Source organism: Corvus hawaiiensis, chromosome 8 (genome assembly GCF_020740725.1).
Source record: "Corvus hawaiiensis isolate bCorHaw1 chromosome 8, bCorHaw1.pri.cur, whole genome shotgun sequence".
NCBI classification, from domain to species: Eukaryota; Metazoa; Chordata; class Aves; order Passeriformes; family Corvidae; genus Corvus; species Corvus hawaiiensis.
In genome coordinates, this window is record NC_063220.1 from 13,053,064 (window position 1) to 13,079,741 (window position 26,678).

At 46.1% G+C, this 26,678-nt stretch overlaps 1 protein-coding gene across 6 annotated transcripts in view; it reads right to left on the reverse strand.

Annotated features, from left to right (window-relative positions):
* Nucleotides 1-4,102: 4,102 nt before the first annotated feature.
* WBP1L (WW domain binding protein 1 like) overlaps nt 4,103-26,678 on the reverse strand; it is a 59,465-nt gene continuing 36,889 nt past the window's right edge. For 4 of the 6 annotated variants that reach the window (XM_048311575.1, XM_048311578.1, XM_048311579.1 and 1 more), the window contains 3 exons: nt 18,695-18,797; nt 7,862-8,023; nt 4,103-6,463 (listed from right to left, as the gene is read on the reverse strand). In XM_048311575.1, the coding sequence (XP_048167532.1) occupies nt 5,724-6,463; nt 7,862-8,023; nt 18,695-18,797 (1,005 nt within the window). In that variant the 3' untranslated portion in view covers nt 4,103-5,723. The remainder of the gene's footprint in view (nt 6,464-7,861; nt 8,024-18,694; nt 18,798-26,678) is intronic. The other 2 variants (XM_048311574.1, XM_048311577.1) reach the window with 1 other exon arrangement.

The following is a 26,678-nucleotide window of genomic DNA, read 5'->3' on the forward strand; positions in this document are numbered from 1 at the left end:
GCAGGCCTTTCAACACCAGCATCCGATGCCAAATGGGTCCTGTCAGCCTGTGGGACAAGGATGGTGATGAAGGCAATGCGTTTGCAGTCTGGCACAGCACTGGGATCATCCTCCCTTCTCCCAGTCCATTTTCCTGGGGGTTTCAGTGTGGTAGGGAGGAGCTGGAGGTAAAACTGCCATGCACATTCCTGCCCCAAGGGCAAGCCTTCGGCTGATTTGAGCAGCTGACCCACCAGAAGCTGGGCAGAGGGAGCACACAGCAGGAGCTCAGCCCTACTGCTGCTGCATGGAGTCTCTGATGGCTCCTAAGGGCTGAGCCCCACACACCTTCCTGCTTCCCTGCCTGTTTCCATCACACCAGGGGTGCCACTTGGTTTGCAAGCCCTCCACTTCTGCTAGGGCTCACTGATGCTGGATGGGTGAAGGGGGATGGGACTCAGAACGGGCTTTGGGAAAACCTGGCTAAACATGATGCTCTAGGCTTCCCTGGGGATTGGCACCTCCGTGCCAGCCTGGTCCTTCCTCTGCCCCAGATCCTGTCACTGGCAGCACCCACTGGCAGGGAGGCTCCACTACAGTCTCCTGCAGCATCGGGATGCCTCCAGAGCATCAACAGGACCTCCAGCACATTTGTGCCCCTTTGCCCAGGCATTTGATTTTGCTCTTGGTACGGGAAGGGATTTTCTCCTTGCCAGAATCAACACGGGGCCAACGCCTTGCTGTTTGCCGAGGCACTCACACAAGTGCTAAAAGCCAGTGTTCACCTTGGGGCAGAAATGGGGACCTTTGAACCAAGGATGTTTCTAACCTGGAGAATGCCTCCAGCCACAGCTGCTTGCGTTCCATCTTCCCCATTTGCCAGGGCTGGCATGTGCTGTCCTAGGCTGGGAAACCAGCACATGCTGCAAATCCCAGCACCCCAAGCTTGGCCCTGCTGTAGGGTGTCTTGCCCCCCACCCACCCCACCGGGAGAAGATGCAGCTGGGGGAATTCAGTGCCCAGAACCAGCTGCCTGGCACTTTGTGAGCTGGTAAACAACCCCCGGCACGGCTGCTCCCTGCTCTGGGAGCAGGCAGAGGCACTGCTGAATCATCCAGCTGGTATTTCTATCCTGACAGCTGCTTCGGGGCTGTGCTGCTGTGCCCAAACCCCTGACTCCACCAGAAAGCTTCACCTGGGCCACTGGCTCCAGCTCCCTGAGGCAAAGGGGGTCTGCAAGGCAGGAATTGGTGACAATGCAAAGAACGAAGCTCTTTCATTCATGGCTGTTCCCACACTATTTCTTGGGTACACCATGAAGCAGATGTGCAGCATGCTGAGGGCACAGGGCAGAGCAAGACTGAGCCTTTCCCTCGCACAAACTCATTTTGGGGGGCACAGCCACCCCCACAGCACTTGGCTGACCCAGCTGTGCCACAGGGCTCAGCTCAGAAGCCCTCCAAGTTTGAGAGGCTTCTTTTTGCATCAGGCACCGGCGGACCCTGGACTGTGCCGGAGAGTGAGGGCCAGCCCAGGAGGAACAGGAGACGCTTGGAATACCTGCGGGCTCTGCAGCGGGCATGGTGCCAGGAGAGCTGAGTAAGCACAGACCTCAGGACACAGCTGTTTGCCGGCTGAAAACAAGTCGAGAAAGAAGCCGGCAGCCTGTGACCCCCCGGCACACACTGCAGTGCTTGCACCACCGTCGCGACGGCCCCGCTGCGGGCACCCGTCCCATCTGATAAAAACAGATCTGTGCTGCAAGGATAGGGGGAACCAGCTCTGACGAAGAGGCAGCTCATCCTGGCCTTCCCAGGCTGCCCACTGTGGGATTGCTGTGGGGCTTCCCTGAGCCAGGGGCTGCCTGTCTGCCCCCCACTCCCGGCCTGGTCCAGGCTTTTCTTATATAAACCAAAGAAGAAAAAAGAAATCAGGGACAAAACCTCCCTGGGATGTGGTTGGAGGTGGTGGGGGGGTAGGGTGGGGAGGGGGAGCAGCAGTCTTGGAGAACCACTCATTCAGGACAGCAAAGGAGTTTATTCACCGGAGCTGGACTGTGCTCCAGCTACCTGCCAAGCTGCCGGGAGCAGATCAGGCTGGGATGAGCCCAGCCAGGGAATGCAGAGAACCAGAGGAGATACGGCTGTGGGAGCCCGGGCTGTGCAGAGCAGGAAGCGAACGCAGCCCCGGCTCTCACCACTGACTCACGTCCCCGAGTGGCGAGGGGGGCGCAGGGAGCCCAAAGCTCCCATCGCTCGGCGGAACAGCCTCATGCCGGCAGTGGAGCCCGCTCATTTTGCTTCTCTCCAGGCTTCCTGCCCCAGGAAGCTTTTGATGACTGTGTAACAAAGAGGCTTAACTGCACCTCGACTTTCCTTAGCCTCCAGTTAGGCAGGCAAAGCTCTGAGAGCAGGCTACCAGCAAGCATCAGGACACAATTCCCTCCTTCTCCATCTTCAGCCAACACCTATCCACATGCAATGTTTATGTAAGGTTGTATAAACATGCAATGATATGCGGCAGGAAGATCACACCAGTGCTCCCAGACGACGGAGAGCTGAAGAGTCCCTTGGGAACACCAAGGAGATGCTGCAGTATCCACAGATCCCAGGAGCCCCCGTTGTGCCCAGGGGACACTTGCTGAGCCACCACACTGTGCTCTTCACCTGTCCCCAGGCAACACAACCCCAGCCCACCAGGAGACCTGCGGGGTCCTTGCCCCGGAGCCAGCTTCGGTGGCCAAAAACATTCCCTGTAAGTAGCTCCACACTGCCACGGACTCCAACAAAAACAGACTGCAAGGAGTACTGGCAGCCACACCTAGAGCACATTGTAAAGCAGAACACCGAGCAGTAGGTTGGCACTAATTTGCTGTCAAACCTGCTGCATTATTGCAACTCAGTTTTGAAACGATGACTCCCAAAAAACACCCCTTATAGCTGGGAATGGGTGGGTTTTGGTGCTCCAGTGTTGGAGATGCACATCTGGCCGTGTCCTCACACCTCCAGCATTTTACAGTGTGCATTCTCTGGGCCATGCTGGCTTCCTACACAGGGATACATGTGAGGATCGAGCACCCTTCTAAAGCTCCAAAGCTGGAGCTTTGGGAGTCCTCTGCCTGCCTGAAGAGGCAGCAGCCGGGTATGTCCAAGGAGCTCACCTGCCCCATGTCCTGCCCTGCACCACTCCTTCTCCCCATACCAGCTGCCCCTTGGCTGCAGGTCTAAAATCCTAAAGAACTGAAAGCCATTAACAGTGCTGCTCCTCAGGCACTTGTGAGCTGAACAGACATGGTTGGTGCCCCATTTATTTCTTTATGGTCTCTAAATGCCCAAAAAACCTCCAGGAGTCATAAAAGAGGCACACAGCTGCTTCTTCCTGACTTTTTAAAATTAGAAACATCAGCTTGGCTTACGGGTACTTACCTCCATATCCAGAGGATTCCCCTGCCCTTAGTGGGATGGCTGGAAAGCAAATATGGAGATTTCTGTCTTACGCCAACAGAAATGTTGGCAAAGGTCGCCCACTGGCACAGGGCCATCCCCAGGATTTACAGCAGTAAACCCCATTCTTTACAGACTGATGTGCTTTTTTAGCTTCCTCTGTGGTGCGAGGAACAAAACCAGGTGCCAGTATGTACAGAATTCCTGGGGGCGGCACTGGGGATCTTTAATTCTCTTCTCAGAAGACACGTGGTCAGTGTACACAGCTAGAAGTGACCGGTCCCCAGGTAGCCAGGCTCTGGGGCATGCACAGCCTCTCTGTTACCCCTCACCCAGGTATCCAGGCTCCAGACATCCAGGAATGAGGTCTCTTGAATCCAAATCAAAGTCTTTCATTGTTAAGAGCACCCTAAGACACAAACTGAAGAGCTGTCTTTATCAGCTGTTCTGAGGGAAGAGAAAGGCTGTGATGGGCAAAGGAGTGAGATTCTTCCAAACCCTGCAAGGTCAAAGTGCTCCCCTCAAACGTGCAGGTAAAACGCTGGCATAAGCACCACTTCCCTTGCTCTGCAGCCAGCACAGTGCCAGCACACCTCCAGGGAGAACAACAAAACAAACCCACAAACTGAAGACAAATCTTGTTCTTAGCTCACAGAATGATACAAATACACATGGACAAGTTATCAGAAAAGGCATTATATTTTGGTTTCCACCTTATTTAAAACTGATTTTGGTTTTCAATTAATCAGATCTCAGTATGTCCGAGTTCAGGTTTCAATGTTTTTTTCCCCATAACAGTAATGATCTGGATGACCATAATTATAAAAGGGACGGGGAGAAATCCCGAGAACAAGTTACACAGTCTGAACTGTGCTCTCTTCCACACGAGCACTCTAGGGAATGTTAGTTTCAGCTCTTCCTTTTTTTTTTCTTTTTTCTTTTTTTCTTCCTTCAGGTTGTTACTAACAAAAATCTCTACTGTTTATTAAAGCAAAGCTACAGTAAATTTTCTTGCAGTCTTACAGCAGGTTTTCGTATTACCAGTAGGACTCGCATGCATGGATTGCAGTCACACACACACGCTCACAGACATTATACAGTAGCCAGTTGCCACCATAAAAAAAAAAAAAAAAAAAAGAAAAGAAAGAGAAAGAAAACAGACATTCATTTCTTTAAGTGGTCATTATTAGAATCGCACCAAACTTTTGGATTAAAAAAAAATACTGCACAGGTCTTCCACATCTACATGGTAAATCATCCCTTTCGCAATGGACGGAGCTCTCGTCACCATTTGTTCAACATGCATCGCTGAAGCTTGAAGGCACACTGGCCAAGGAGAGCCCTGTTCTTTTGTCATCTGAACTCCAGTGTGCTGCTATCGGGGTGCAAAAAAGGACAAAAATAAAGCCAAGCCCTTTTGCAGCACACCGGGAAAAGGTCATTCGGAGACCACAGTACTTGGAAGGCAGCCCAGCTGCCTGGATTCTACTGCTAACTGTGCTCTTGGAGGCATTGAAGGAACACACTTGTCTTTAAAAATGACACATAAAGGCAAATTTCTGCAAACCTCCTCTTTTCAAACTGCCTAAGGTAGACTAAAACTCCTTCTAGAAGAAACTGGTCCTTCAGTCACCAGCTTCAAGTGGGACATTTCCTACCTGCTGTCTTAAACACTGAAGCACCAGAGATTATAGGGCTGATGTGTCTGGGCATCTATCAGCTTCGGGAAAACTTAACATCAGGAAAGAAAAAAAAAAAAAAAAACCAACAAAAAAAAACCAAATGAAAAAAGATGGAAAGAAATCCCCAATGCCTCAAGAGCACTATATCAAACCAGAACTCTTGGGCTACTGACTGCCGGCACTGTCAGAAGCTGCTCGCTTCTGGGAAGACACCTGGAGGTTGAAGCCTTATGGTGATCTGGTATCCTCCCAGGGTGAGATTTGCTGAGTTTTACTGATTGCAAGATAAAGCAGTGTTTCAGAAAACTAAAACCAACAAACTCATAATAACCATCACCAAAATCACCATTAGAAAAATTCCGTTTTTTAGAAGGTCTCATTGAGAAACATCAGTCCCTGCTCCATGGAGCAGGGCAGATACAATTAACAAAACCCAGAGTGACCCGTCTCCCACAAGCCGGGCCTTCGAGGACTAGTCCCCATATTATATTGGAGGGGAGAAAGAAAAATAAAGAAAAAAACCCCCATTGTATCACCTTTTTCTCCTGTTAAAGTTTTAATCCTCTTACTCCATTTTTATTTGTTTTTTTCCCCCGATTCTCCCTTCCACTCTGCCGCCTTAGCTGGGGGAGTTATTGGTACAAGAGTTTGGAGAGTCCTGCTCATTTATTGTGTTCAAGAGTACACACACCGGCTGCCGGGGCAGGTGGTGGTGGCTGTGTTCGCGGTGCTGCTCCTCTGCGGCACTGAAAAGCCCTTCCTCCTCATCCCCGTGGGGACGGCCACTGCAGCTGTCACAGAAGTCCAGGGGCCCATCCAGAGCGTCATCAATGAGCCCGTCAAACTCCTTGAGGTCGTCCTCATGATGACCCCGGTTGCATACGCAGACTTCTATGCCCGAGTCGCCCGTGAAACGGCGCTGCCTGCCCGGCATCTTGTCCTTGGCATCGGGAATGGCGCTGCTCTGCTCTAAGCTCTCAGAGCTGTAACCTTTCAGCAGTTCCTCCTTGCACTCCGTATCCTTATCGGGACCGGCCCTCCCCACTAGCTCGGCTCCCGTGCTGGTACTGCCGGGCTCGATGCTTTGCATTTTGGCGAGGGCTCTCTCGCCCAGCACGGTGGTGGAGGGCTCGGGGTCCCCGCGGCCGGGCGCCCCGGTGCTGTCAGTACTGCTGTTATTGCTGCTGGGTGCTGCAGAGCTGCTCTGTGCTGGCTGCAGCGTCCTGGGCGTGTCCGGGATTGTGCTACTGCTGCCTGCTGGGACGCACTGCTGATGTAAGGCACTGTACGGGGGCGGGGGGGTCGGCGGTCGGTTCACCACTTCCTCATAGGGAGGTAGCAAATAGTTTGGCAAAAACCCTAGAAGTGGGAGGCAAGGAGGAGAAGTTATTCCAGGAGCAGCTTATCTCAGGAAACGAGTCACTAATACAGGTCGGTACGGCATCTGTCACCTACCAGCACCTTCCCACTGAACAGCACAACAGGCCCTACGACCGGGTGCCAGAACTTGACCCAAGTGAGGCGTGTCGTGTTTTAGAGAAGCAGCAAACATGGCAGAGAGGGCACAGGAGCAGATGGACACAACTGGGAACAGCAGCCTGATCTCCTGGCTCTCTCTATGCTTACCAGGCAAACCTCCCTGAACCATATACCCCAATACAGCCCCATAAACCACCCCCACACACCGTGGGTGGCCTGTGTTGGCTGGAAGGAACAACTCTCCAGCGCCCTCCAACACTGCCTTCTCAGCCTAATTTCTACCTTCAAGAGCAAAGCTTTCATCTCACAAAGCATTGTGCAAATATGAAGAGACATGAGCAGTTACAAGGAACTTGGAGATCCTAGCTTTTGGTTTCTGTTTTAATGCTGGATTCAATTCTTCTGGTGCAGTCAGAATAAATTGGCAGTACTGGCAAAAGAGTTTGGCTTATTGTACTTACAGCCTTTCAAATCCATGAAAAATTTTGTTTATTTCTTAAGAGGCAACAAAATAGTCTATACAGACAGAATGTACTTAAACACTGGAAACATTTAAGGATAGCACTGCAATTTTCCATGTGCAATTGCATATCCCTGGGGCTGGGGAGGAAAAGGCTGTTGGGGATGATTTCTGAGGTGACTGCCAGAGTTTAACAAGAAAAGCAAGTTCATACATGCAATTCAACAGTCTGTCAGAGGAAATTCAGCTGTGGTACCTCCAGTCAGAAGGAGACTTGCTGTTCTAGCACAGCATAGCAGAACACAAGGAGAGCACCAAGTGATTGTACTTTCCCTGCATTGTGGGCAACAGCTCCTTCACGCAGAGTCCTAGGGCTGCTCACCAGCAGTATGGCCTGGGAACCACAGCACAGGGTGGGAGCCAGCAGAGTTTCTGCTGAGACTCCACTTTCTCCCACTCTGTGTGACCGAATTTTATGAAGCCACTTCCCGCATCTCGGTCCCACCAGCAGCAAGTCTGGGCTGGAAACGAGGAACATCCACAAAGTCTTGAAAGGTATTTCAAGAACCTTTGCAGAAAAACACCCAGGGAATCACCACACTCTCAGGGGTGGGTGCAAAGGTGCTGTAAGTTGGTGTGGTTCAACTCCAGACTCAAGGGGGTTCAAATGCATCCAACACCACCTCATCTCTAAATGCCATGGGGCAGCTTTGCCTCTTGCTGAGTCCAGCTACTGCTCCCTCCTTCCACCCAACACAGGAAACTCGCTGCTGCCATGCTCCCCACGGTCTCCAGGCAAAGCAGAGTGAGGTACATACGGAAATAAAAGGGCAGGGCTGAGTAGTTATGGGCCTCCCGGTAAGCGATCAGGTTGATCTCGTGCTGCCGCTGCTGGGCCTGGAGGCGGTGCTTGGTGCGGCGGTGATGGCAAACACAACAGCAGCTGAGTATGATGATGATGGTCCACACCAGCCAAAACCCTGCAGCGGGGAGAGCAAGTGTTAGCCATTGTATGAGAGCTGCATCCAAACCCAGGAAGCCCCAAGAAGCCAATGGAGATCATCTGAAAGCCTGGACCTGAACCTGCACTGCTCTAAAGGCAGAAATATGTGTTAGGCCAGGAGGCTTCAACATGGACCTTCCTGCCTGTGTGGGACACGGCTACTCCAACAGCCTTGCCAGAATTGGACAACACTGAACACACTCTAGTACAGTGTAGATCATGTTCAATAGGTACAACTCTGGAGAAGAACAAAATATGGAGACAGGGCTCCCCCCCTCCATTGCTCCTACCCTTTGGTTACCATTTCTTCCAGCCAAAAATGAGCAGAGCTGTGAATAGCATTGAACTTGCCTCCCACAGCCACTTTGGTTTGAAAATAACAATCAAGACACAAAAGACACTCTGCAGACTGACCACAGAAGAAGAGAAAAACCCCAAGCACTATGTTTTGCTTTTGTTTGCACTGCTCTTTAATTTCCAGCCCAAATCCTTCATTGTTATGTTTAACAAAAACATACTCTTTTTTCATAAATGTCTCAAAATATTTTTAAAACTTATTTTTGTACTCAATGTCTTAAATTACCCAAAATTAAATTAAACTAGCCTCCCTCTCTGAATCCTCAAGAAACCAAACTTCTGCTCTGTTTGTGGTCATGGCTGGTTTCTGTGCACAGTTGTACCATATGTACACTGCTCCTTAAAAGGAATTTTAGAAGACCACTTCCTGAATTTTACTCACGCCCTCGGACATGTGGAATAACTCTTCCTTTCCATGAATTTCTCACTTACATGCACTACAAAATGTTTCCGAGACACACTTCAAAAAGCTGGAACATTCACTCCAGATTAGGCTTTTGTCTCCTGCAACTGCAGCCCACAGCTTGACCTGCCCCAGTGTCTGTAAGCTCTATCTTTTTTAAGCTCAGTTTTTGCATCTGAAGATAGTGGGAGAGCTCTTCCTTTAGAAACACGTAGTCGTGGCAGCCACTCCTCACTAGAGATCACAACACTGTTTTTCTTTCTGTAACACCTCTGCCACTCTTCACTATCCCAAACAGTCAAAATGGAGATTCCTAATGCTACAGCCCATTTTCAGGAAGGCCAGGCTATCCTGTGGTATCAAACTGCTCTTCTCTCCCCACTAAAAACCTCTAGTCACACCTTCACAATACCTTGATGGTTCCAGCATCCCCTGCTGTGTTTGCAAATGTTTTCTCTGCTAAGAGCTAGGTGGGGAAAGGTGAACAGTTTAGGAATTTGAAGAATGAAAGCAGTATTGCTCTGGCTCAGGACAAAGTGCAATGGATCCCTATCACCCATCTCACAGACCTGCACTGGGCTGTTTGTAGGTGAACTGCATCATGCCATATCGTGTCTCTGAGCATTCTGAGTGGGGACTTTCACCTCCCTGTGTTGTAACCTGAATTCCTCATGTATTTTGGCACAACAAACTGAAATTTCTCTCTGTCTTGTGCAATCTATTTCCCTAATCAACTGGAACCTGCCTTACCATCAAACTTATCAAAACCTGCCATCAAACGAAGGTGTTACATATTCCCCCCCCCCCTCCTTTTTTTTTCTTGGCTGGAAATGAAGGTTCTGGGGTAGTTTCTCTTGCCAGCCCACTCAGCTGTACCAAGACGACCAGAGAGGAGACTGTGATCTTCACTCCAGAGAAGCAAATGACAAAGTATTCAAGATGCTCTTTGCACTTCCCAAACCAAAATGAGAATGTGGCCACTGCGCTCCAAATACCCTGTTTCTAAAAAAAGCTTTTTTATATAAACAAAAAGGATTGGTCCAGTCCACCCTTCGCTCCAAAGCCAAACATTTGCAACCATTTCTGTAGCCTCTACCACTACCAAAATCTTGGTATACAAATACAATACTTCAGCTGTCTCACAGTTTGAAGACTCTCACCAATAAAAACACTGTATTTCTCGCTAAGAGACGGTCCCTTGGCTCTTGCTTGCTGAGGAAGCAAGAATGCACTCATCAAAAGCAGGTCATTGGCACAGCATGCCACCATGCACAGAGGCAGGCCTGCAGTTCATCTTCTAAGTACTCCGTATTTTCGAAGAGCAGTGATCATGAGTTCAATAACAATGGAAAATTACACCCAGCTATCCAGGGATTTTAGCTACAGTTATGAAAACAGATGCTTTTTAACACATTTGATCATGTCCTTTCCCAAGGAGTCCAGATACAATGGTAGCAAGCAGCACTTAGTTAGTTAAGATGTCCTGGAGAACTGCCACTGTTAAGCAATCTCAGCTGTAGCAGCCAAATATTTCTGCAGGGAATAACTGCTCCCACCCAAGCCTGCATCCAGAAGATTAAAAAAGTATTTCTTTAGAAAACTTCTCTACCCGTTCCAAAAAAGAATCCCAAAGTGCTTTGCACACAAACCAATGCACAAGCTCAGAGTAGGGGTCAGAGTAAGCGCAGCCATTCCTGGGAAGAGGTGTGGCAACACTGTTAACAACATGCAGTAACAACATACAACATCTTAGGATAATAAATTAATGTTGGATCCTACTGAAACCACAGGTGGCATTTAAGTAAACACACCATAATTCAGTGGATTGCAATTTGGCCTCGGTGCCAGGAACACCACCTTCATTCTCGTGCAAAGGGTCTGTGCACGCTCACAAACGCGAGTGGATGAGGTCTGTTGTTTTTCATGAGAACTTCCAGAAAAAGAACCCGCTAATACCACATTATTGCCTGGCTTCATTAACCACTGACACTTCCTAGAGCTTCTAGGAATTACTCAACCCCTGACTCAGCTTGAGCCTGGAGGACTTGCCTGGATGATCGCAGGAGATGAGCAGCGTGTGCCCACCACGGTCATTTGCTGGCCTGGCTTCTGGCATCCTCTTTAATGGCTGTGTCCCCACCTTGTCACCCAACAGCACATCTGCACCACAGGAAGGCCCCCAGTGCATTGGAAGCAAGGGGATGGGACACCCATGGGAGCTGAGGCACACGAGGGGCTCCCTGGCTGTCACTTGGGCAGAGGTGCCAGTGCTGGGAGAAGGACTGGGCACAGCTCTGGTTGCAAGCCCAGCATGGTGCTAGGAGTTCAGGGCCTCCATAAAAGGCTCTACAACACTCCCTTGCCAGGAGTTTGGGCACAGCTGCAGCTTTGGCTGCAGAAAAACTGCAAAAGCCTAGCAAATATATAGTACGGTCATTTATTTGGAATAAAGCTATGCTCCAAGGCCAAGTGCAATTGTAAATATTATGTCTAAAAGTATAGAGTGAACAGTGAAGATGTTCATGGCTGAGCTGTGCATTTGTACACCTGGTGAGGCTTGGCTTCAAACCAGCAGCAGGGAGGTGAGCCAAGCAGACCACTGGCCTGTGCTCGTTTGGCAGGAGGGGAGCTGCAAATCACCCAAAGACAACACTACACGAGCAGGAAAGGCAGGGGCACAGCAGCAGCACATGCTAACACCTCCTTCAGGGTAAAAACAGGTACCAACTCTGCCTTGTGCTGAAAATGGGTAAAATGTACAGAGGCAACTGATGTTTGGCATAAAAAAGCCTCTAAAAACCAAGTAAAACTGAGCTTCTGGTTGTCTTCCATGTCATCAAAAGCCTTCACTGTTGCCAAAAGCCTTCCTCATGCTCTTCAAGATGTACCTTCTTCCCAAAGGGATACGAGGTGCTTTTCAGCAGCATTGTGTTGAGCTACTGCTGCAGTCACTGGAAAGGAAAAAAGGTTGGGAGACACATCCTGAGCCAAATTTGCCATTAAATGTCTGATTTGAGGATATTTTCCACAGCCACCTGGCAGTGACCACTGGGAATAAAAGCTTGGGGCAGCCGAAGGACAACACGACAGATAAAAAACAAACAGTGACTTTGGAAATACAACTTCTGATGGACAGCCTGAGCAGAAGTAAAGTACCTATCTGGAGCAAAACAGGAACCAGGAGACTAGACTTGAAAGCGATTTCAGTCTTGCTCTTGGTTTATGGAAGAGTCAGAAGTTGCAACACTCTCCAGCCCAAAAACGAGTGAGTCCCGAGAAACACTGCTGTATTTTTTGTTAAATTCACTGGTGATGCCTATAGGTGGATAATGATGCAAGCAAAGGTGAAACAGACACAGCCAAGGAGTTGATTATTGCCAAGAGATTTCCCTGCCAGAGCACCAAAACCTTTCATGAAAGTAAAACAAGAAGCACCAATCTCTTACCCAGCATCTGACAGTCTCAGAGCTGTAAGCCTGACACAAGCACCAAGCTCAGGAAGTCAGAATGGGAGCTGCAGAAACATCTGGGAACAGAATTAGCTCCCATGAAAGCCATCTCTCACAGCCAGACGTAATACTGAAGAAAGAGAAGGCTGCTACATTAACAGCATTCTTGGGAAAGGGAGCCCCATCACATGGCCATGCACCAGAGATGCTTCCTACCAGCTGTGAAAGAACATGCTTAAAGCTTAAAGAAAACCCTTTCTAGGACACCGACCATAGTTTTGCTCAAACTTCAAAATAAGTAAGAATAAAACAGTTTAAGAATTAAAAAACCAGAGCACTCCTTCCCATGGAAAAGGAGGGAGTGATGTTTGCTTTGATGCTGTACTGTATTTGTTGCCTGGGATGTTGCCATCAACAATGCCGCTGAGGGAAGCTCCTTTTATCCTGTGCAAAATGGAAAATGTTTTCTGGAGCGTTCCAAGCGTACGAACAGAGAAATTTGCCCCCAAGTTCATGGTAAACTTGGGCAAATGCCATGGCTCTGTTGGCAGGAAATCCCCTAAAAGCAAGCCAAAACATACTGCAAAGTGCCTTTGGGTCTGCCTGACAAGCATCTGGGTAATAGCTTTGGCTCCATGAGAGCTGGTTCTGAACAGGAGAAGTGGGACACTTTCACTGACTAAAAAGTGTCCCAAATGATGGCCTCACAGTCAGTCATGGCTGGAAAAAAATTGTCTTTCACAGGGCCAACACTTTAATGAAAAAGGGAAGAGAAATTTACTTGGTACCACAACCTGGATGCCCTTGGGTTTAATCGTGCCCTTTGGCAGAGAGGTCACATTGTCTCCTGCCACTGCAGGCATGAGCCTGCATGAGCCAACACTGCTGCTCAAGAATGCCAGGTGAAGGATCCAGGCCATAAGCCCATGAACATTTTAAGAAGGACTAAAAGAAGCCGCTGAATGACGCGATCCTCTCCTGCCTGTCTCAACCATACCTCCCGCTGCTTCCTCCACCTCTTCTTGTGCCAGCACAAAGTTGTGCGCAACTGTGGTTTGAACTGGTTTGAGGGAACCAGAACAGGTTGAAACTCATTTGGCAAACACAGCAGCAGCAGCAAGAGAAAGACTGTGACCTTCAGTGACAGTTTTATGTTAGTTTAAGTAATTAGAACTGCAGTCCCAGCCTGACCTCACGCAGGAAAAAGTTACTGAATATTTGTAGAGTACAATGGCAAAAGAAAAAAGCTGAAGACATCTCCAACTCCTGCGTGCTTGCTCCCACACTGGTAACAAAAGAAGATGCAAAAGTTAACTGCAACTGGTTTCTAGTTTTCCAAATAGTGTCCACTATATATGGTACACCCACTGCAATGAGCTAAGATGGAAAAACACAAGTTTCAGAAAAATCCTTTGCCTATCTTGCAGTGAAAGACAACTTGAGGCAGTAAATCTGCAGACACTTTTTATGCCTCTCTCCTAGGGAGGGAGCCTTGCAAGGGCAATTATTCCCATGCTCCAGATGAGACATTTCTAAGTCCAGTTCCTCCCAAGAGATCTGTGTTGGTAAAAATGCATGTTGAACAATAGTCTAACAGAGACCAGAGTGGAACATCCAGCTGAGACCATGTCCTGAACGTCTGGGAACAACAGATCTGGGTAGCTGGTGAGAAGCTGGGTTGGAGGTACGTAGGGCAGGGGGTGAAAGAGCATCAGGAAGTTCTCTTGCCTTTCCATGCTGTTTAACACAACTCAGCTGAAAGCAGCCACACGGGTCAAAAGTCAGTATCTGCACAGCCAGGCTATGCCAGACAGCTTGCCTTCTGCTTTGGATCTGGGAATTTTACTGAGCCAGACCAAAACAAACGTAAGGTGATTTGGCTGTCTGGATTAGGCTACAAGAAGTCCAAGGAAATCAGGAAATAACTCCCTCAGTGACCCTATTTATTATGAGTTTCTGTGTGGTTGAGACATCTGTTGTTTGCCCTATACTGCCGGTGAGGCTTTGCCATAGCAGGGTTATCGCTGCAGCACAGCTGAGGAGGAACAGCTGAAGGGAAAGTTTGAGACACCCAGGAAAGAGAAGCAAGTACAACCACACAGAAGGCTGGGTGAAAGGCAAGGAACAGCAAAAATCTGTCTTTGGAAAAGGATGTGGGATAACACAACACGGGGTAAGGATGAAAATGTGGGACTGGTGCATTGTTTGACTGTTTTGCAGACTGCAGCAAAGTCTTGGACATGAATTCCTAATATAAAGCTGACCTCCTGGAATATGTACGTGGTACAGCAGTTGCTTTAGTTTTAGCAACTAACCGGATCCTTGCCAGAATTTTCTGGCAGCACGCTTTTTGGGAAAAGAGCTGTCTAGTGATTCCAAGGGGAAGCGTGCAGAGATGAGCAGAATGTTCAAAATCAGCAAAAACATTGACTGTGCTGCTTGCAAACAGAACATTTTTTCCTGTACAATCCTTCCACTAGGACCTAAACAGTCAAGATCTTTTTCCTTTTCTTTCTTTCAGAAAGAGGAGCTCAGTACCCCTGCTAAAAAAGACAGTGAAACAAAACAGGCACAAGCAATATATGAACACTTACTCACTGCCAATGCTGGGTTGCTGTGCAGTACCTAAATGACCCAAGACCAGCTAAGCCCTCAAACTTTGAAATCCTACAACGTTTTGCAAGCAGTGAGCAGCTGCCTGTTTCCAAGCTCCATGATTCCTGAGGCACAGTGTACTATTTTTCCAACCACACAATGAAATATACTTTCTACAGCTTTGCTTGCTGTCTTGAGAGCCTCTGGAATCACTTAATGATTCCAAAGGCAAGGAGAGACACAAGGATGGATGTCAGGAGATCTGGATTTAGTTTTCAGTCCACATTATACCCTTAAACCTGGGAAAATCCAGAACCTCTGAGCCTTACTTCTTAACGTGCAAAACACAGGAACATTCCTCGATTACCTTCTCTCCTGTATTTTGAAAAGTGGTATTTTGGAATGTTTAAGCAATAAGACACCTGTCAGGCCTGGGAAAAGGCCAACATTTGAAAACTCCAGCAAATCACAATCACACCACAGAGACTCAAATAAAAACTGCTAGGAAGCAAAATCCAGTGGCTGCTGCGATTCTTCCCCTTGGGGACCATGAATTCTCTGGGGAGCCCAAGTAAATTGTTCAATTAAAATGCTGACCCAGCTCATCCACCATCCAAACATCTTTCCCTGTGTGAGGAAATGCAACAGTAAAGTAAATTTTTCCATTTTATTTTTTATTGTTATGTTCCAAGAAAATTAAAAGACTTAATGCAGTTTTCCCCCCACCATGGTACCAGCTACCAAGCTTGAGTTAAGAACTAATTAGACCTTTACATAGTTATTAGACCTTTATCTATAAATCTGTATATAGTTTTATTATTTGGCAACACAGCACTGGGGTTTTTTTTAATAAGAGATGGGTGGGGAATCTGAACTGGGCTGTTATCTAATTTTAAACATGGGCTGTCCACCTGCTTGGCATATCATATTCTCCGTTCCTCTACTCCACCCCTTAACAAAATAATACCTTGATTTTACATCCTATTTCATTGCCCGCAACAACTGGTTTAAAAACACTACAAGCCTAGAATTGCTGAGATCAGCCATTTTCAAAGACAAACTTCCCTCAAATTCCAAAACAGGGAAAAAGGTCCTTTTTACAGGAAAAATTCCAAGTGGCCACAAAACAGGATCACGTTTCAGAAAGCATGTCCAGCAAAGACAGACCAGTTTTCTTTTCCATTTCAAATGCCACCCTCCTCTGCTTCTTCTTCCCACAAAGCTGTGGTGGTAAATAAGTCCAGGATTTAATTCAACAGGACTAGCAAAGAAGGTCTATTTTCAGGCACACAAAAGTACCAGTGGTCTGAGAAGGTTGAGAGAAGCAAAAACTTCTCAAAAGCTACTTCAGTACATGCATACACAAGTTAAAATGAAAACAGAACAACCATGAAGCCATGCTTAAAAGGTGCTGCTATGTTAACTGTTCATTAACCAGAAGTTATTATTAACTTTTAAAAAGCTAATCTATTCTCAAGCATGTAAAGCTGTTGCTCTCCACTGCTCATACTAAGACTATTTACATTTACTATCACCACTTTTCACCTTGAAGGCCTTCAGAGAGCCTCACCATATGTACCTATCAAAGATACTCTGCAACTCCTGAGCAGCAGCTAAGCTCACAAGCTCTACAATATGGGCTTACTTTTAAAGGACATGCTCCCTATATGACTCCTTCCCATCCAAAAGAAACTTTTCTCCTACCACTCATAATGGCAAAGCAAGCTTTGAAAACACGAACTGATTTTAAATCAATACTGGATGTTTGCCTGAATTTGCAGAAAGCCTAGAAGACAGGTCTCATGTTTGAATTATTCCCCTCCTCTTGGTGTGGTACACGATGGTCTCCGTGACGCAGAAGGAATGTGAACACACAGAAACCTGTCTCTCCTGAGGAATCATCCAGCAGTGTGTGTGACCAACACGTTTATTCCATGATCTCAGTGTGACGTGGGCACCTGCTCTAAAAAGAAGCCTTTAAATTCTGCCTCCTTCTAACAAAATCTGGTTTTATCTTCCAAGAACTTTTATGATGCAACCAGGCACTGCCAAGTATAAAAGTCTGTGCCATATTGAGAGCACAAAGACAGCTAAACCATCCCATTAAAATGGCAGGGGGCTATTGCTTGGACCAGACTGTTCGTATGCAATTCAACTACGCCTCTCCTTCAAGATGTCCATGGGAGAAACACGGTGACCATGCCACCAGCCCCAGTGTGCAGCTGCACTCCATGCTGCTGCTCAATTTAGATCCTGCTTGCCATGGAGCCTGTAAGCCCTTGCACACATGCATCTTCCTCTACATTCCAACCCACACAAACTCAAATCCGGGTTTGACCTTCCCCACTTTGCCCTGTCCATCCATCCCCCTCTAGTCTGAACAAATTCCTGTCATCTGTCCTGCCTGTGCTGCTGACTGCTACAGTATGATCCAGGCAGTCCAATATATTCATGTCTGTTTCTCAGCCTGCTACAGTCCATGGAGCTGCCTCCCGGCCCCCTGTCCTGAATTGTTTCTTGAACTGTTTGGACATTTTGGAAAATAAGTCTGCTGCAAAGGTCTGCACTACATTAAAATCCTGCCATTTTGACACAGCCAGCCACTGGAATCTGAGCACAGTGTGTCTTGAAGATGCTTACTATAGAGTCCTGTTTAGTTTATAACCACATCCTCCATTCACTGGCTAATTTGAGAAGTAAAAGCATGTTTCTAGAGTAAAGGATGAAGTGTAAGCTATTCTTGTCCTTGGATCCAGGTTAAGTGACAGTCTTTGTATGTATAACACATTTCCACACACAAGCTACTTAGGGAAAGTGAAACTGTGGGCACAACAGAGGGATTAAGTAGAAAGCACAGTTGCATAAAAACTAGAAGATACCACTGGGTGTGGTAAGAAAGTATCTCCAGTCTCAAATGTAGGGGTACAATGTTCAGAGTGCCACATTTCCAAATTCCAGGAGCAGAGATGCCCTCCTAGCCTAGGTTCAGGGCAGTACAACAGCACAACATCAGTGTTCAACCTTTTGTGGTCCTCCTTGAGAAAGAAGGCACCATCACACCAAACAAGCTGAAGTTTTCTTTTAAAATTCAGCATTTATTACTTTCTTATGCTTTCAACTTTCCATTCTGCCATATATCTTTATCAGGTTTTGCTGACCACCTGCTTTGACCTGCCTGCTGCCATCTAAGGGGACTCAGCAGGTACAGTCACTCAACCATTTACTGAAAACTTTGGTATTTTAAAATCCCACATTTTGGCAAAGAGGAGATAAAAGGGGTTGCAATGGGCAATGTGTGTTTCTCACAGCACAGCATTCAGCCACTGCAAACCCACAGGATTTACCCAAGACTCTCTCTAGGCAAGGACTCCAAACACAGCGACTCCTGAAGAGAATAAGCACCCTGGCCCTCCTCTTTGAAAGGACATCTTTTAAAAAATATACCAGATTTGAACTGTTGTGCTTGCCAAGAACTAAACCAACAAGATGAAAGACACTGAATTAATTCCCTGCTTGAGTGTGTCAAGCTCTAGTGTTGTGTGTATGGCATTTCTCCCTCAAGCTGGTTTCCTCACTCCTGTATAATGTTATCTTGAGTACCCAAATCAGTGAGAAGAGCAAACAACAGTGGCAAGATGACCCATTACTCCTGAGAAAGCACCCACTGTGACAACCCTATTTCCTTGTGTATCACATCAGCTCCGGATTGTGTTGCAGTGAAATGCAATGGCAACACACAACAAGGGCTGAATACAAAACCCCACAGGACACAAGCCAGACCTGTAGTAAGGTATGAGAGCCATGCAGATTAGGAAGGGAAGCCATACAAAACGGAAGGACTTACACCAGAGTTCATAGTAGTAGTTGCAACACTGGGATTGTCCACAACAGTGGCCCGTTTCACATATGTAACTTTGATTGTTGACACCCATGCAGGTTTCCTTGTCCTAAAATTAAACAGACACACTTTTAAGATGCTTTGTCAGTATCTTTTGGAAATGTTTGACTCAATGATCTGCAAGCATGTGAAAAGTACAGGTTATGGTCTTTGGAAACTCTAAAATACCTAAGGAGGTTAAAAGACATCTAAGGACCACCAAAAACCACAAAGGACCATTCAGAAGAAAATGCCCATATCCATATCTCCAAACCCATGAGTTACACTGTTTTAGCATCTAGTCAGCGCTGTTGTCTCATCATCCCTCTCCTTTTCCATTAAAAGTTACCACATTTTGGAGCCAGGCATTCTCTTAAAAGAAGAGATGACATTTGTTCCACATTGTACACAACATCACTGTATTACTGGGGCTGAATGCCAAGTAGAGGAAAAGCATTCATAAAGGGAACGTTGTAATTTGAGAAAAGACTGCTTGGATTCATTTAGATCTAAATGATAATTACAATATGTTCCTGCAAGATTCCAATCTAAAATGATTCCTTCATATTATTAAAGTAAGATCAGCATTCCTGTAAAACTTCTTCCTGGAATAGCAAAGTAGTCCAGGAGCAGAGCCAAATCAGCTGTAGCATATCACCCAGCGGGTTCTCAAGACACCTAACATGGAAAAGAAGGTCTATGGTGTGAGGCCTCAGTTCCCCACATGGTGCACCACTTCCCAGAAGTCCATGTTTTCCTGCTAGTCTGACAACATGGCTGGGAAAAAGTACGAAACACAAGAAAACAGAAGCATTTTACAGGCTGTGGTTTGTACATCCTCTAATAGGTTTTGGGGCAACCTAGGAGTTCAAAGAACAATACAGAGTTTAAGACACAAACAAATCTTAATTAAAACCACAGTAACAAAGCTTTTATTTTTACTTTCTTTCGCCTGAAATTTCTTATAAGGAAAAGAAAATGTGGGTAGGCTTATACTGAAAGCTGTGTTGAAAAAAATAATTTTGAAAGTACCGACCCACTAAAGAACAATAAAACCCCATCAGTAGGCTACAGGGATGCACATCTGTGGATCCCAACACTGGCTGAACAGCACCATTCTTCTCTTTTGTGTGAGTGCACCATGGCCACACTTCCCACAAACCTCTATGGAGCCACCACACATGCAAAATACCAAGGGCTTTTCAAACGTCGAACTACCTCACTGAAGAAGTAACGTGAGGCAGCAGCTTCAATGCGTAAGAGTCCTGCACTAAATTTTCAGTATATTTGGGGACCTGGAGGAACACCAGCACTTCCCCACCATGCAGCACCCCAGATGGAGCCACACTGCCCCAACACAGGTCTCTCACCTGAGCACCCAAATTACAGCAGCAACATAACTTCTAAAAGCAGAACAACCTCCTGCCACCTGACACTCAACAGGAAAGATCCCTCATTGCTTCTTTTCTCCTAAGAACTCACACCAACTTTTGAAAGGGTTTTGATCAAGTGAGGGCAAAATTCAGCAAACACAACACAGCATACGATGTACTGCTTCCCCTCCTTCCATGCATATAATGATTTCCACAAAAGGCTCTAAAAAGCACCTTTAAAACTCACCTACAGAGGCAACAAGCCGGAGGGGTACCTGCCTCTATTTTTCAGGAAGAGAAGAACATTTTGCTGGACAGACCAGTCCAACTACTACAGGCAGCTAAAGCAAACATTTAGTTCTTGAGATGTTGCATGTTAACAGTAGAAACACCATTTTCCTATACAGCAAGGAGGTGTTTCCATCTCTAACTGCAGAGGCTGGTGGCAACTTTTAGGAGACCTTGCTGAGCAGGCACAGCATTTTCTGCTTCAAGCACACTGTTCATTCCAAAAACTGTAATTTTAGCCAGCAAAAGAACTAGAAATAGGACACATCTATTCTCTTATCTGTTCTTATTAGTTTATTTACATTTTTCCTCATTTTTGTTGGCCTTGCAGAGCTAATGTAACTGATGAACAGCATAGATTTTGGCTCTCATAGGAAGAGAATTGAGAAATTAAGACGCCATTGCAAAACTGCAACCCTGATGATAATGCTCAAGTCAGAGAACAGCTGGCTGAGGTTTGTGGTTGTGACACATGAAGATCAACGTGACCTGTTGAACCAGCAAATGAATCACACGGAGCTGGTGAAAAACCAGATTCTCACAGTGCCATTTCATGATCTCCTCTGCAACACCACACTTGATCCATCCTTGACCACTTCTGGTTTACTTCCCAAAAATTTCATCCATTCAAGTGTTGCCTCCTTCAAAGAGTAGCAATAAGGAACAAATCAGTGTCTTTGGGCAGCAGCAACTTTTAACATCTTCAACTATATTTTTCCCACTTTAAAAACTTGCAGCCGTCCTGATTTCAGAGACTTTCATCACACCATCTTTTTAGCTGAACTTACAGCCTCCCTCTTGCCAACCTCATTACACTTGAAACGACCTTTCCACACATGCTTATGTGCAGGGTTGCTCCTTGTCAACCCAGCTGGCCAACAGGTGTGTCAGTACACGCTCAACAGAGGATCCTGAGCAGCTATGGTGATATTCTGCAGGTTGTTCCTGGAGATCAAGTCTCAGGCAACATCCTGCTTCCCATCTAGAGCAGAGTTTAAATCTTACTGTCCAGAGCTTCTTTACACACTGACTAAGAAAAATGTTCTTCCTTGCTAATGCACCTGTGCTTGTACTTTCAAATAGTCTCATAGTTGGCTTTCAGCTCCCACAGTTCAGAACAGCCAGGGGTTTTAAAGTCCTTGCAGTGCTGACCACCAGTCACGCTCCTTGAAGTACAAGCAGCTCATTTTGGAGCCTTTCTCCAGCCCTCTGCCAGCCCAGCCACCCAATAGGCTTTTGGGAACATGGAGTTGTCAGTCTTGGGGGCCACATGTCAGGCTCAGAACTGTCACCCGTGTTTCCAAACAGTTTCACAGAATCAAGGAATAATTTGGTTTGGAAAGGATCCCAGCAGGTCACATGGTCAAACTACTGCACGGAGCATGGCTACCTCCAACACTGGGTTACGCAGCCTGGCACAGGGAAAGAGATAAAAGGTAAAGGCAACAGATCTTCAGAAATAAAAGTCTACTAGGGAAAGATTCCGGCACAAGGAGAGCATTGTTTTGGGATATGTTACAGGTGACCCCTTTGGAACAAGTGTTTCAGTCTCCTTTCCCCTTTTAAGTCAAGACTCATTTCTGTGAAAAGCTGAGCCACTGTACAGTTTGCTCCTTTTCTGCAAGTCAAGGAAAAGGTTATACAGAGCCACCCCGGCCACGACAGAGACTGACATTCTTTGTTACGAAATTTCTACCTATTTCCAAGCTCTTTGATCTGGCTCCGCTTTCTATTTAAATCCTAGGCTGCACTTTTCGTACCAGCAGCATTTTATTATTTCTACTTCCTTCTCCTGTGCATTCTTTGTGTCATAGGCTGCCAAACTAACTACCCAAGGCATATCAGCAATACAGTTATCTAGAGTCTAAATGTCTCCCGGAAACAATGGCCCAAGTGCTGGTGCTATGAAAGCATACCATTTCCTCTCTCACACTAAGAGCTATAGACACATAGACACAAGGCACAGGGCTGCAAGAGTAATTTCATAGGTAAGAAAAAAATATATAGAGGAAAAAACTCTCACGGAAGCAAAGTTGGAGCACCCATATTTTACTGGCCTGCCTTTGTGTTTAATTTCCATTGCAAGCAGCACTTGTAATGGTAATTTTTAATCGTTCTTAGCAGTATGGAGTTTTTATTGAACTATTACAGAGGGTTTTGGAGGTTTTTTTAGGTAGCCTTATGAAAACAAGGAAGGGGGAGGGCTTCTTTCCAAAAGCACTTTCTTCCCCAATAGCCAGTGGCTATTACATTCCAGAGTGGGCTTCCCTGCTGAAGGAGTCTTGTTTTCTTGTTGTCCAGGCAAGCAAGCACATCCCTCCCCACCAGCCTTTGTTCAGCTAACTGCAGATGCCTCCAGGCAGGATTACTAAGCAGGATCTACATGGGTCTGCTCTCAAAGAGCATTCGACTCCATTAGAGCAGAATAGTCTTGTTTCACAACTAAGAAGCCACAACATGCCATCCATTATCTCCCACCTGCAAAGCCTAGGAGATTCCCAGGTCATTCCAAGGGATTCACTTTGTCCTGTAAATCAGCATGTACCCTAGGCTGCATGTGCATCACTGCCTCCGTGGTACCATCTTAAGAGCTGGTCTGAGATACTGGAATCACTCAGTCCCTGACACACAAGAAGCCAGGAGCTTTTGGGAGAACACTCTGCGTGCATGGAGCCTGTGTTCCCTCCCAGCCCAGTCCAACAGAAACCATTTGGCACATGTGGTACAGGCTCCCTGTCATGAAAAGGAGCTGAGCTGGGAAGACCTCATCTGGTGCATTTTGAGTCTCTTTGTATTAAGATGCGGCATTTTGGATTAGTTTTCACATGTCATAAAACTTTAAAAAGTAACACTGAATAAAAATAGGATTCTTTTTTTGCTTATTTTCTTGTTGATATTTGGCATTTGTGATAAACCCACAACCATACTGGCAACTCTACAACTCTGCCAGGAGCACACTTTTGCTGTCAAGTGCTTTTACAAATAATCCTTAAAATATCCAGCAGTGGTACATATAAGAGAACTCAGGGCAGTGCTGTATGTTGTCACATCTGAAACCACAGTAAACAGTAATGTCAGTGCCACGGAAAAAAGCCAATTATTCTCTTCACCTTCCAGTTTACTGGAGGTATATGTGACAAATTAAAGGTCAAAATCTGGGGCACAATCAAGACAAGAGGCATTCATGAAGGTCTGTAGGTTGAATGAGCTGCTCCTCACTGCAAGGAAGGATGGAACAGACCTCCTTAGTAAATGGCTGGGTTTAATAGCTGTAAATCTGTTAGGATTTATTGCATCTGAAGCCAATGCTGGAAATGAAGGGAAATAACTGATTGACAGTGGAGTTCCATCACAGTAAAAGGATCAAGGCACTTCACTCTCTTCTACTCTCAAAAGTCAGCAGTTAGCCTAGGCACGTACTGTTGCTAAGTCAGAAGGGAGAAAGATGAAGATGAGCAAATTCCAGGCTATCGTGGCTGTTTTCCAAGCTGAAAATTAAGATGTGCAACTGCAGCAACAAACACCACAGCCCACGCTCAGAAGTGCATAGTTGGCAGCTAACCACCTACAAAAGTTGACTCCACAGTTGGCATTAATCAGGTAACCAAAACCAGCAGTGGCCAGTATCACGAAATCTAATAACCATTTTAGCTTTTTGCTCTCTCTCCTCTTTCCACAGAAATCCAGCCTCCATTACCCTAAATATGAGCACCTTTATATGGCCTCTGCCAGAGTATCCATTCATCCTAACCCTGGTAATACCCTGGGAAACACTTGGAAATGTGACTTGCATTTACTTACAGCAATTTATAGGCTATTCATGTTTCCTAGGATAGCCAGTTTTTTAGACCTACTCTAATTCCCTAATTTCTCCAAACTCCACTACAGCATTTGTCAAGGCACTATGCAGCAAATTACTATTTTAACTGGAAGAGATGGAGAATAACAACAGGATGACAGGGGTGAGTAAAGGACTGAATAAGAGGCACGCAGACAGAGGGACTCAGAGAAAAGCCCAGCAACAGGATGAAGAGAGACTGCCAAAATGGCATCTGCTGAAGGGCAAGATACAACTGGTTTTAACAGGACCTGGGCTTAACCTGTGACCACTCCAGACCTTCTGGTTTCACAGCTCTCATAGGACTTTGGTAAGAAGCATCTATTTAATAATAAATAAAAATCCTGACCTAGTTATTTCACTAATCTCATTACCTGCAGGCAGCAGTCCCTTGCTCTCAGTACCCAGTCACACCCATAACAACAAGCAAGATGGATCTAAGCAAGAGACACTATCTTCAGAAAAATATATTAAAGTACGTATTCTGAGTAACTCACAGTCAGTATTTGAACCACACATATTCTTTAAGCATTCTGAGTAACAGAATGGAAGTGGTTGTCAATATATTAAATATGTCAGAAGCAATTATTTGATATCCACTATTTATTAGTACCCACTTGGCTGTTACTCAATCTCACACATCAGACTATCACTAGTGTTGGTTAGCCAAGTGCATCAGCAACAGCTCATGGGAATGCAAACACAAAGCTACCAAAGAAAATTATCTCTGCCAGATAAGGCACTCAAGTGGTAGTAAGTAAAATTGCTACTTAAAATACTAGAACGCCAAATCTTGCCACAGGGTTTACTACAATTCCTGGTTTGCCAGCATCCCCCCAGTTCCTAATCAAAGTTAATCTTAAATAAAACCTCACTAGATCCTTTCAGAGAAGGACAGCAGGTGGGATCACAGTAAGGACAGGCAGAACTGCTGGGGAGCCCTGGATCACCAGGGCAGCTCAGGACCCACCGATACCAGTGTGGCTGAGCCTGCACTAAAGTGTCCAGACATCTCCTGTCTTCACAAACATTACACCTGTTAGTCCTTTGTAACATAAAAGCAAAAATCCACCATCTGAGCAAGTGTCATGTCTTTGGTGGGTTCAGTTTAGCAAAACCACGTAAGACTGCCAAAGATGAAAGGGGCTTTGACTGCTGGGAGTTACTGGAACCTCCTGTGCCAGGCCCTGCCAGCACAACAGGGGATAGATTCCTGTAAGCCTGCCTTATGACAGACAGCTGAGGCCAGGCAATAAATTAAGTCTGGATGCTTCTTCTTAAGTCATCCACCACAAATTTTGTTTTGCTGAATGTGGGGAAAAAGAAGTGTAATGAGTGCAAATATCCAAATACTTAAAAGTATAATAAGTGGGGGAGGAATGATGCCTCTGAGATGTCTCAGGCACAATAATGATCTCCAAAATGGGAATTCTAATCCACAACATTTATTGCTTCACTAATGCCAGCATCAGGAGAATTATATTTAGATCACCATGATTAATCAGCCACAGCAGACCCATCCTCACCCCCAGCGGATGCAGAACCTCCAAGGTTTCATTAACCTTTATCTGAGGAACAAATTGGTTTGTTGCATCCATTTATCCTGGAGAAATACTCCAACTATATTTAAAGGGACACTATCCTTTCACAGATCATGGACACTTTGACATATTTCAGTAAGAGATGGTTTCATTTTTGTTTATTGCAAGTTTCACTTTCAGACTTCAAGAACTACACATTGGTGTTTTAAGCACCATGTGACTGTTTACTTCCTCACCCCTTGCTAGAAGCTTCCCAGCTGTAGTCCTCAGCCCTCTCACATTACAGATACACACTTCTAGGAAATTACAGCTTTGAGGAGGCTGTCTTGCATTTTGTTGGTTTAAACCACCAACAGAGGACCATGCTGAAAACCTCAAGCAGTTAAAATTAAAACTGAAAACGTTAGGAATCCAACATCTTAACCTTTTTTTCTTTTTTTTTTTTTTTCATTTATGCAGTGAACTAGGTGAATGTGTTCAACCTTCCACCTCCAACTTTAGGAGGAAATGCTCATTTAAAACTGAAAGCAGAGATCCTCTACAATCATGTTTCCTTGGATGGGAGCTTTAAACACCCACACTGCACTGATGTCAGATAGTGCTGACCTAGCTTTTTAGACATTTAAATATCCACACTGCACCAATGAAAAATCCCAGAATCAACCAAACACCTTATTTTTACCAGGTGTTCAGCAGTCCATCTGCAATGCTACAATGCTGCTGGCTCCCAAATAAGAAATGAAGGCAGATCCAGGGAAAGCAGCTGTTCAGTGCAGTCATGGGGTACACAAGGGGTGCTGGTCCTGGGGAGCCAAAGATCTCACTCTGATCCTTCCATCCTTGTCACACAGCTCATGGGAGGACATCCCACTCAGCACCTCTTCCCTGAGCCTGCAGCCCAGGATCAGCAT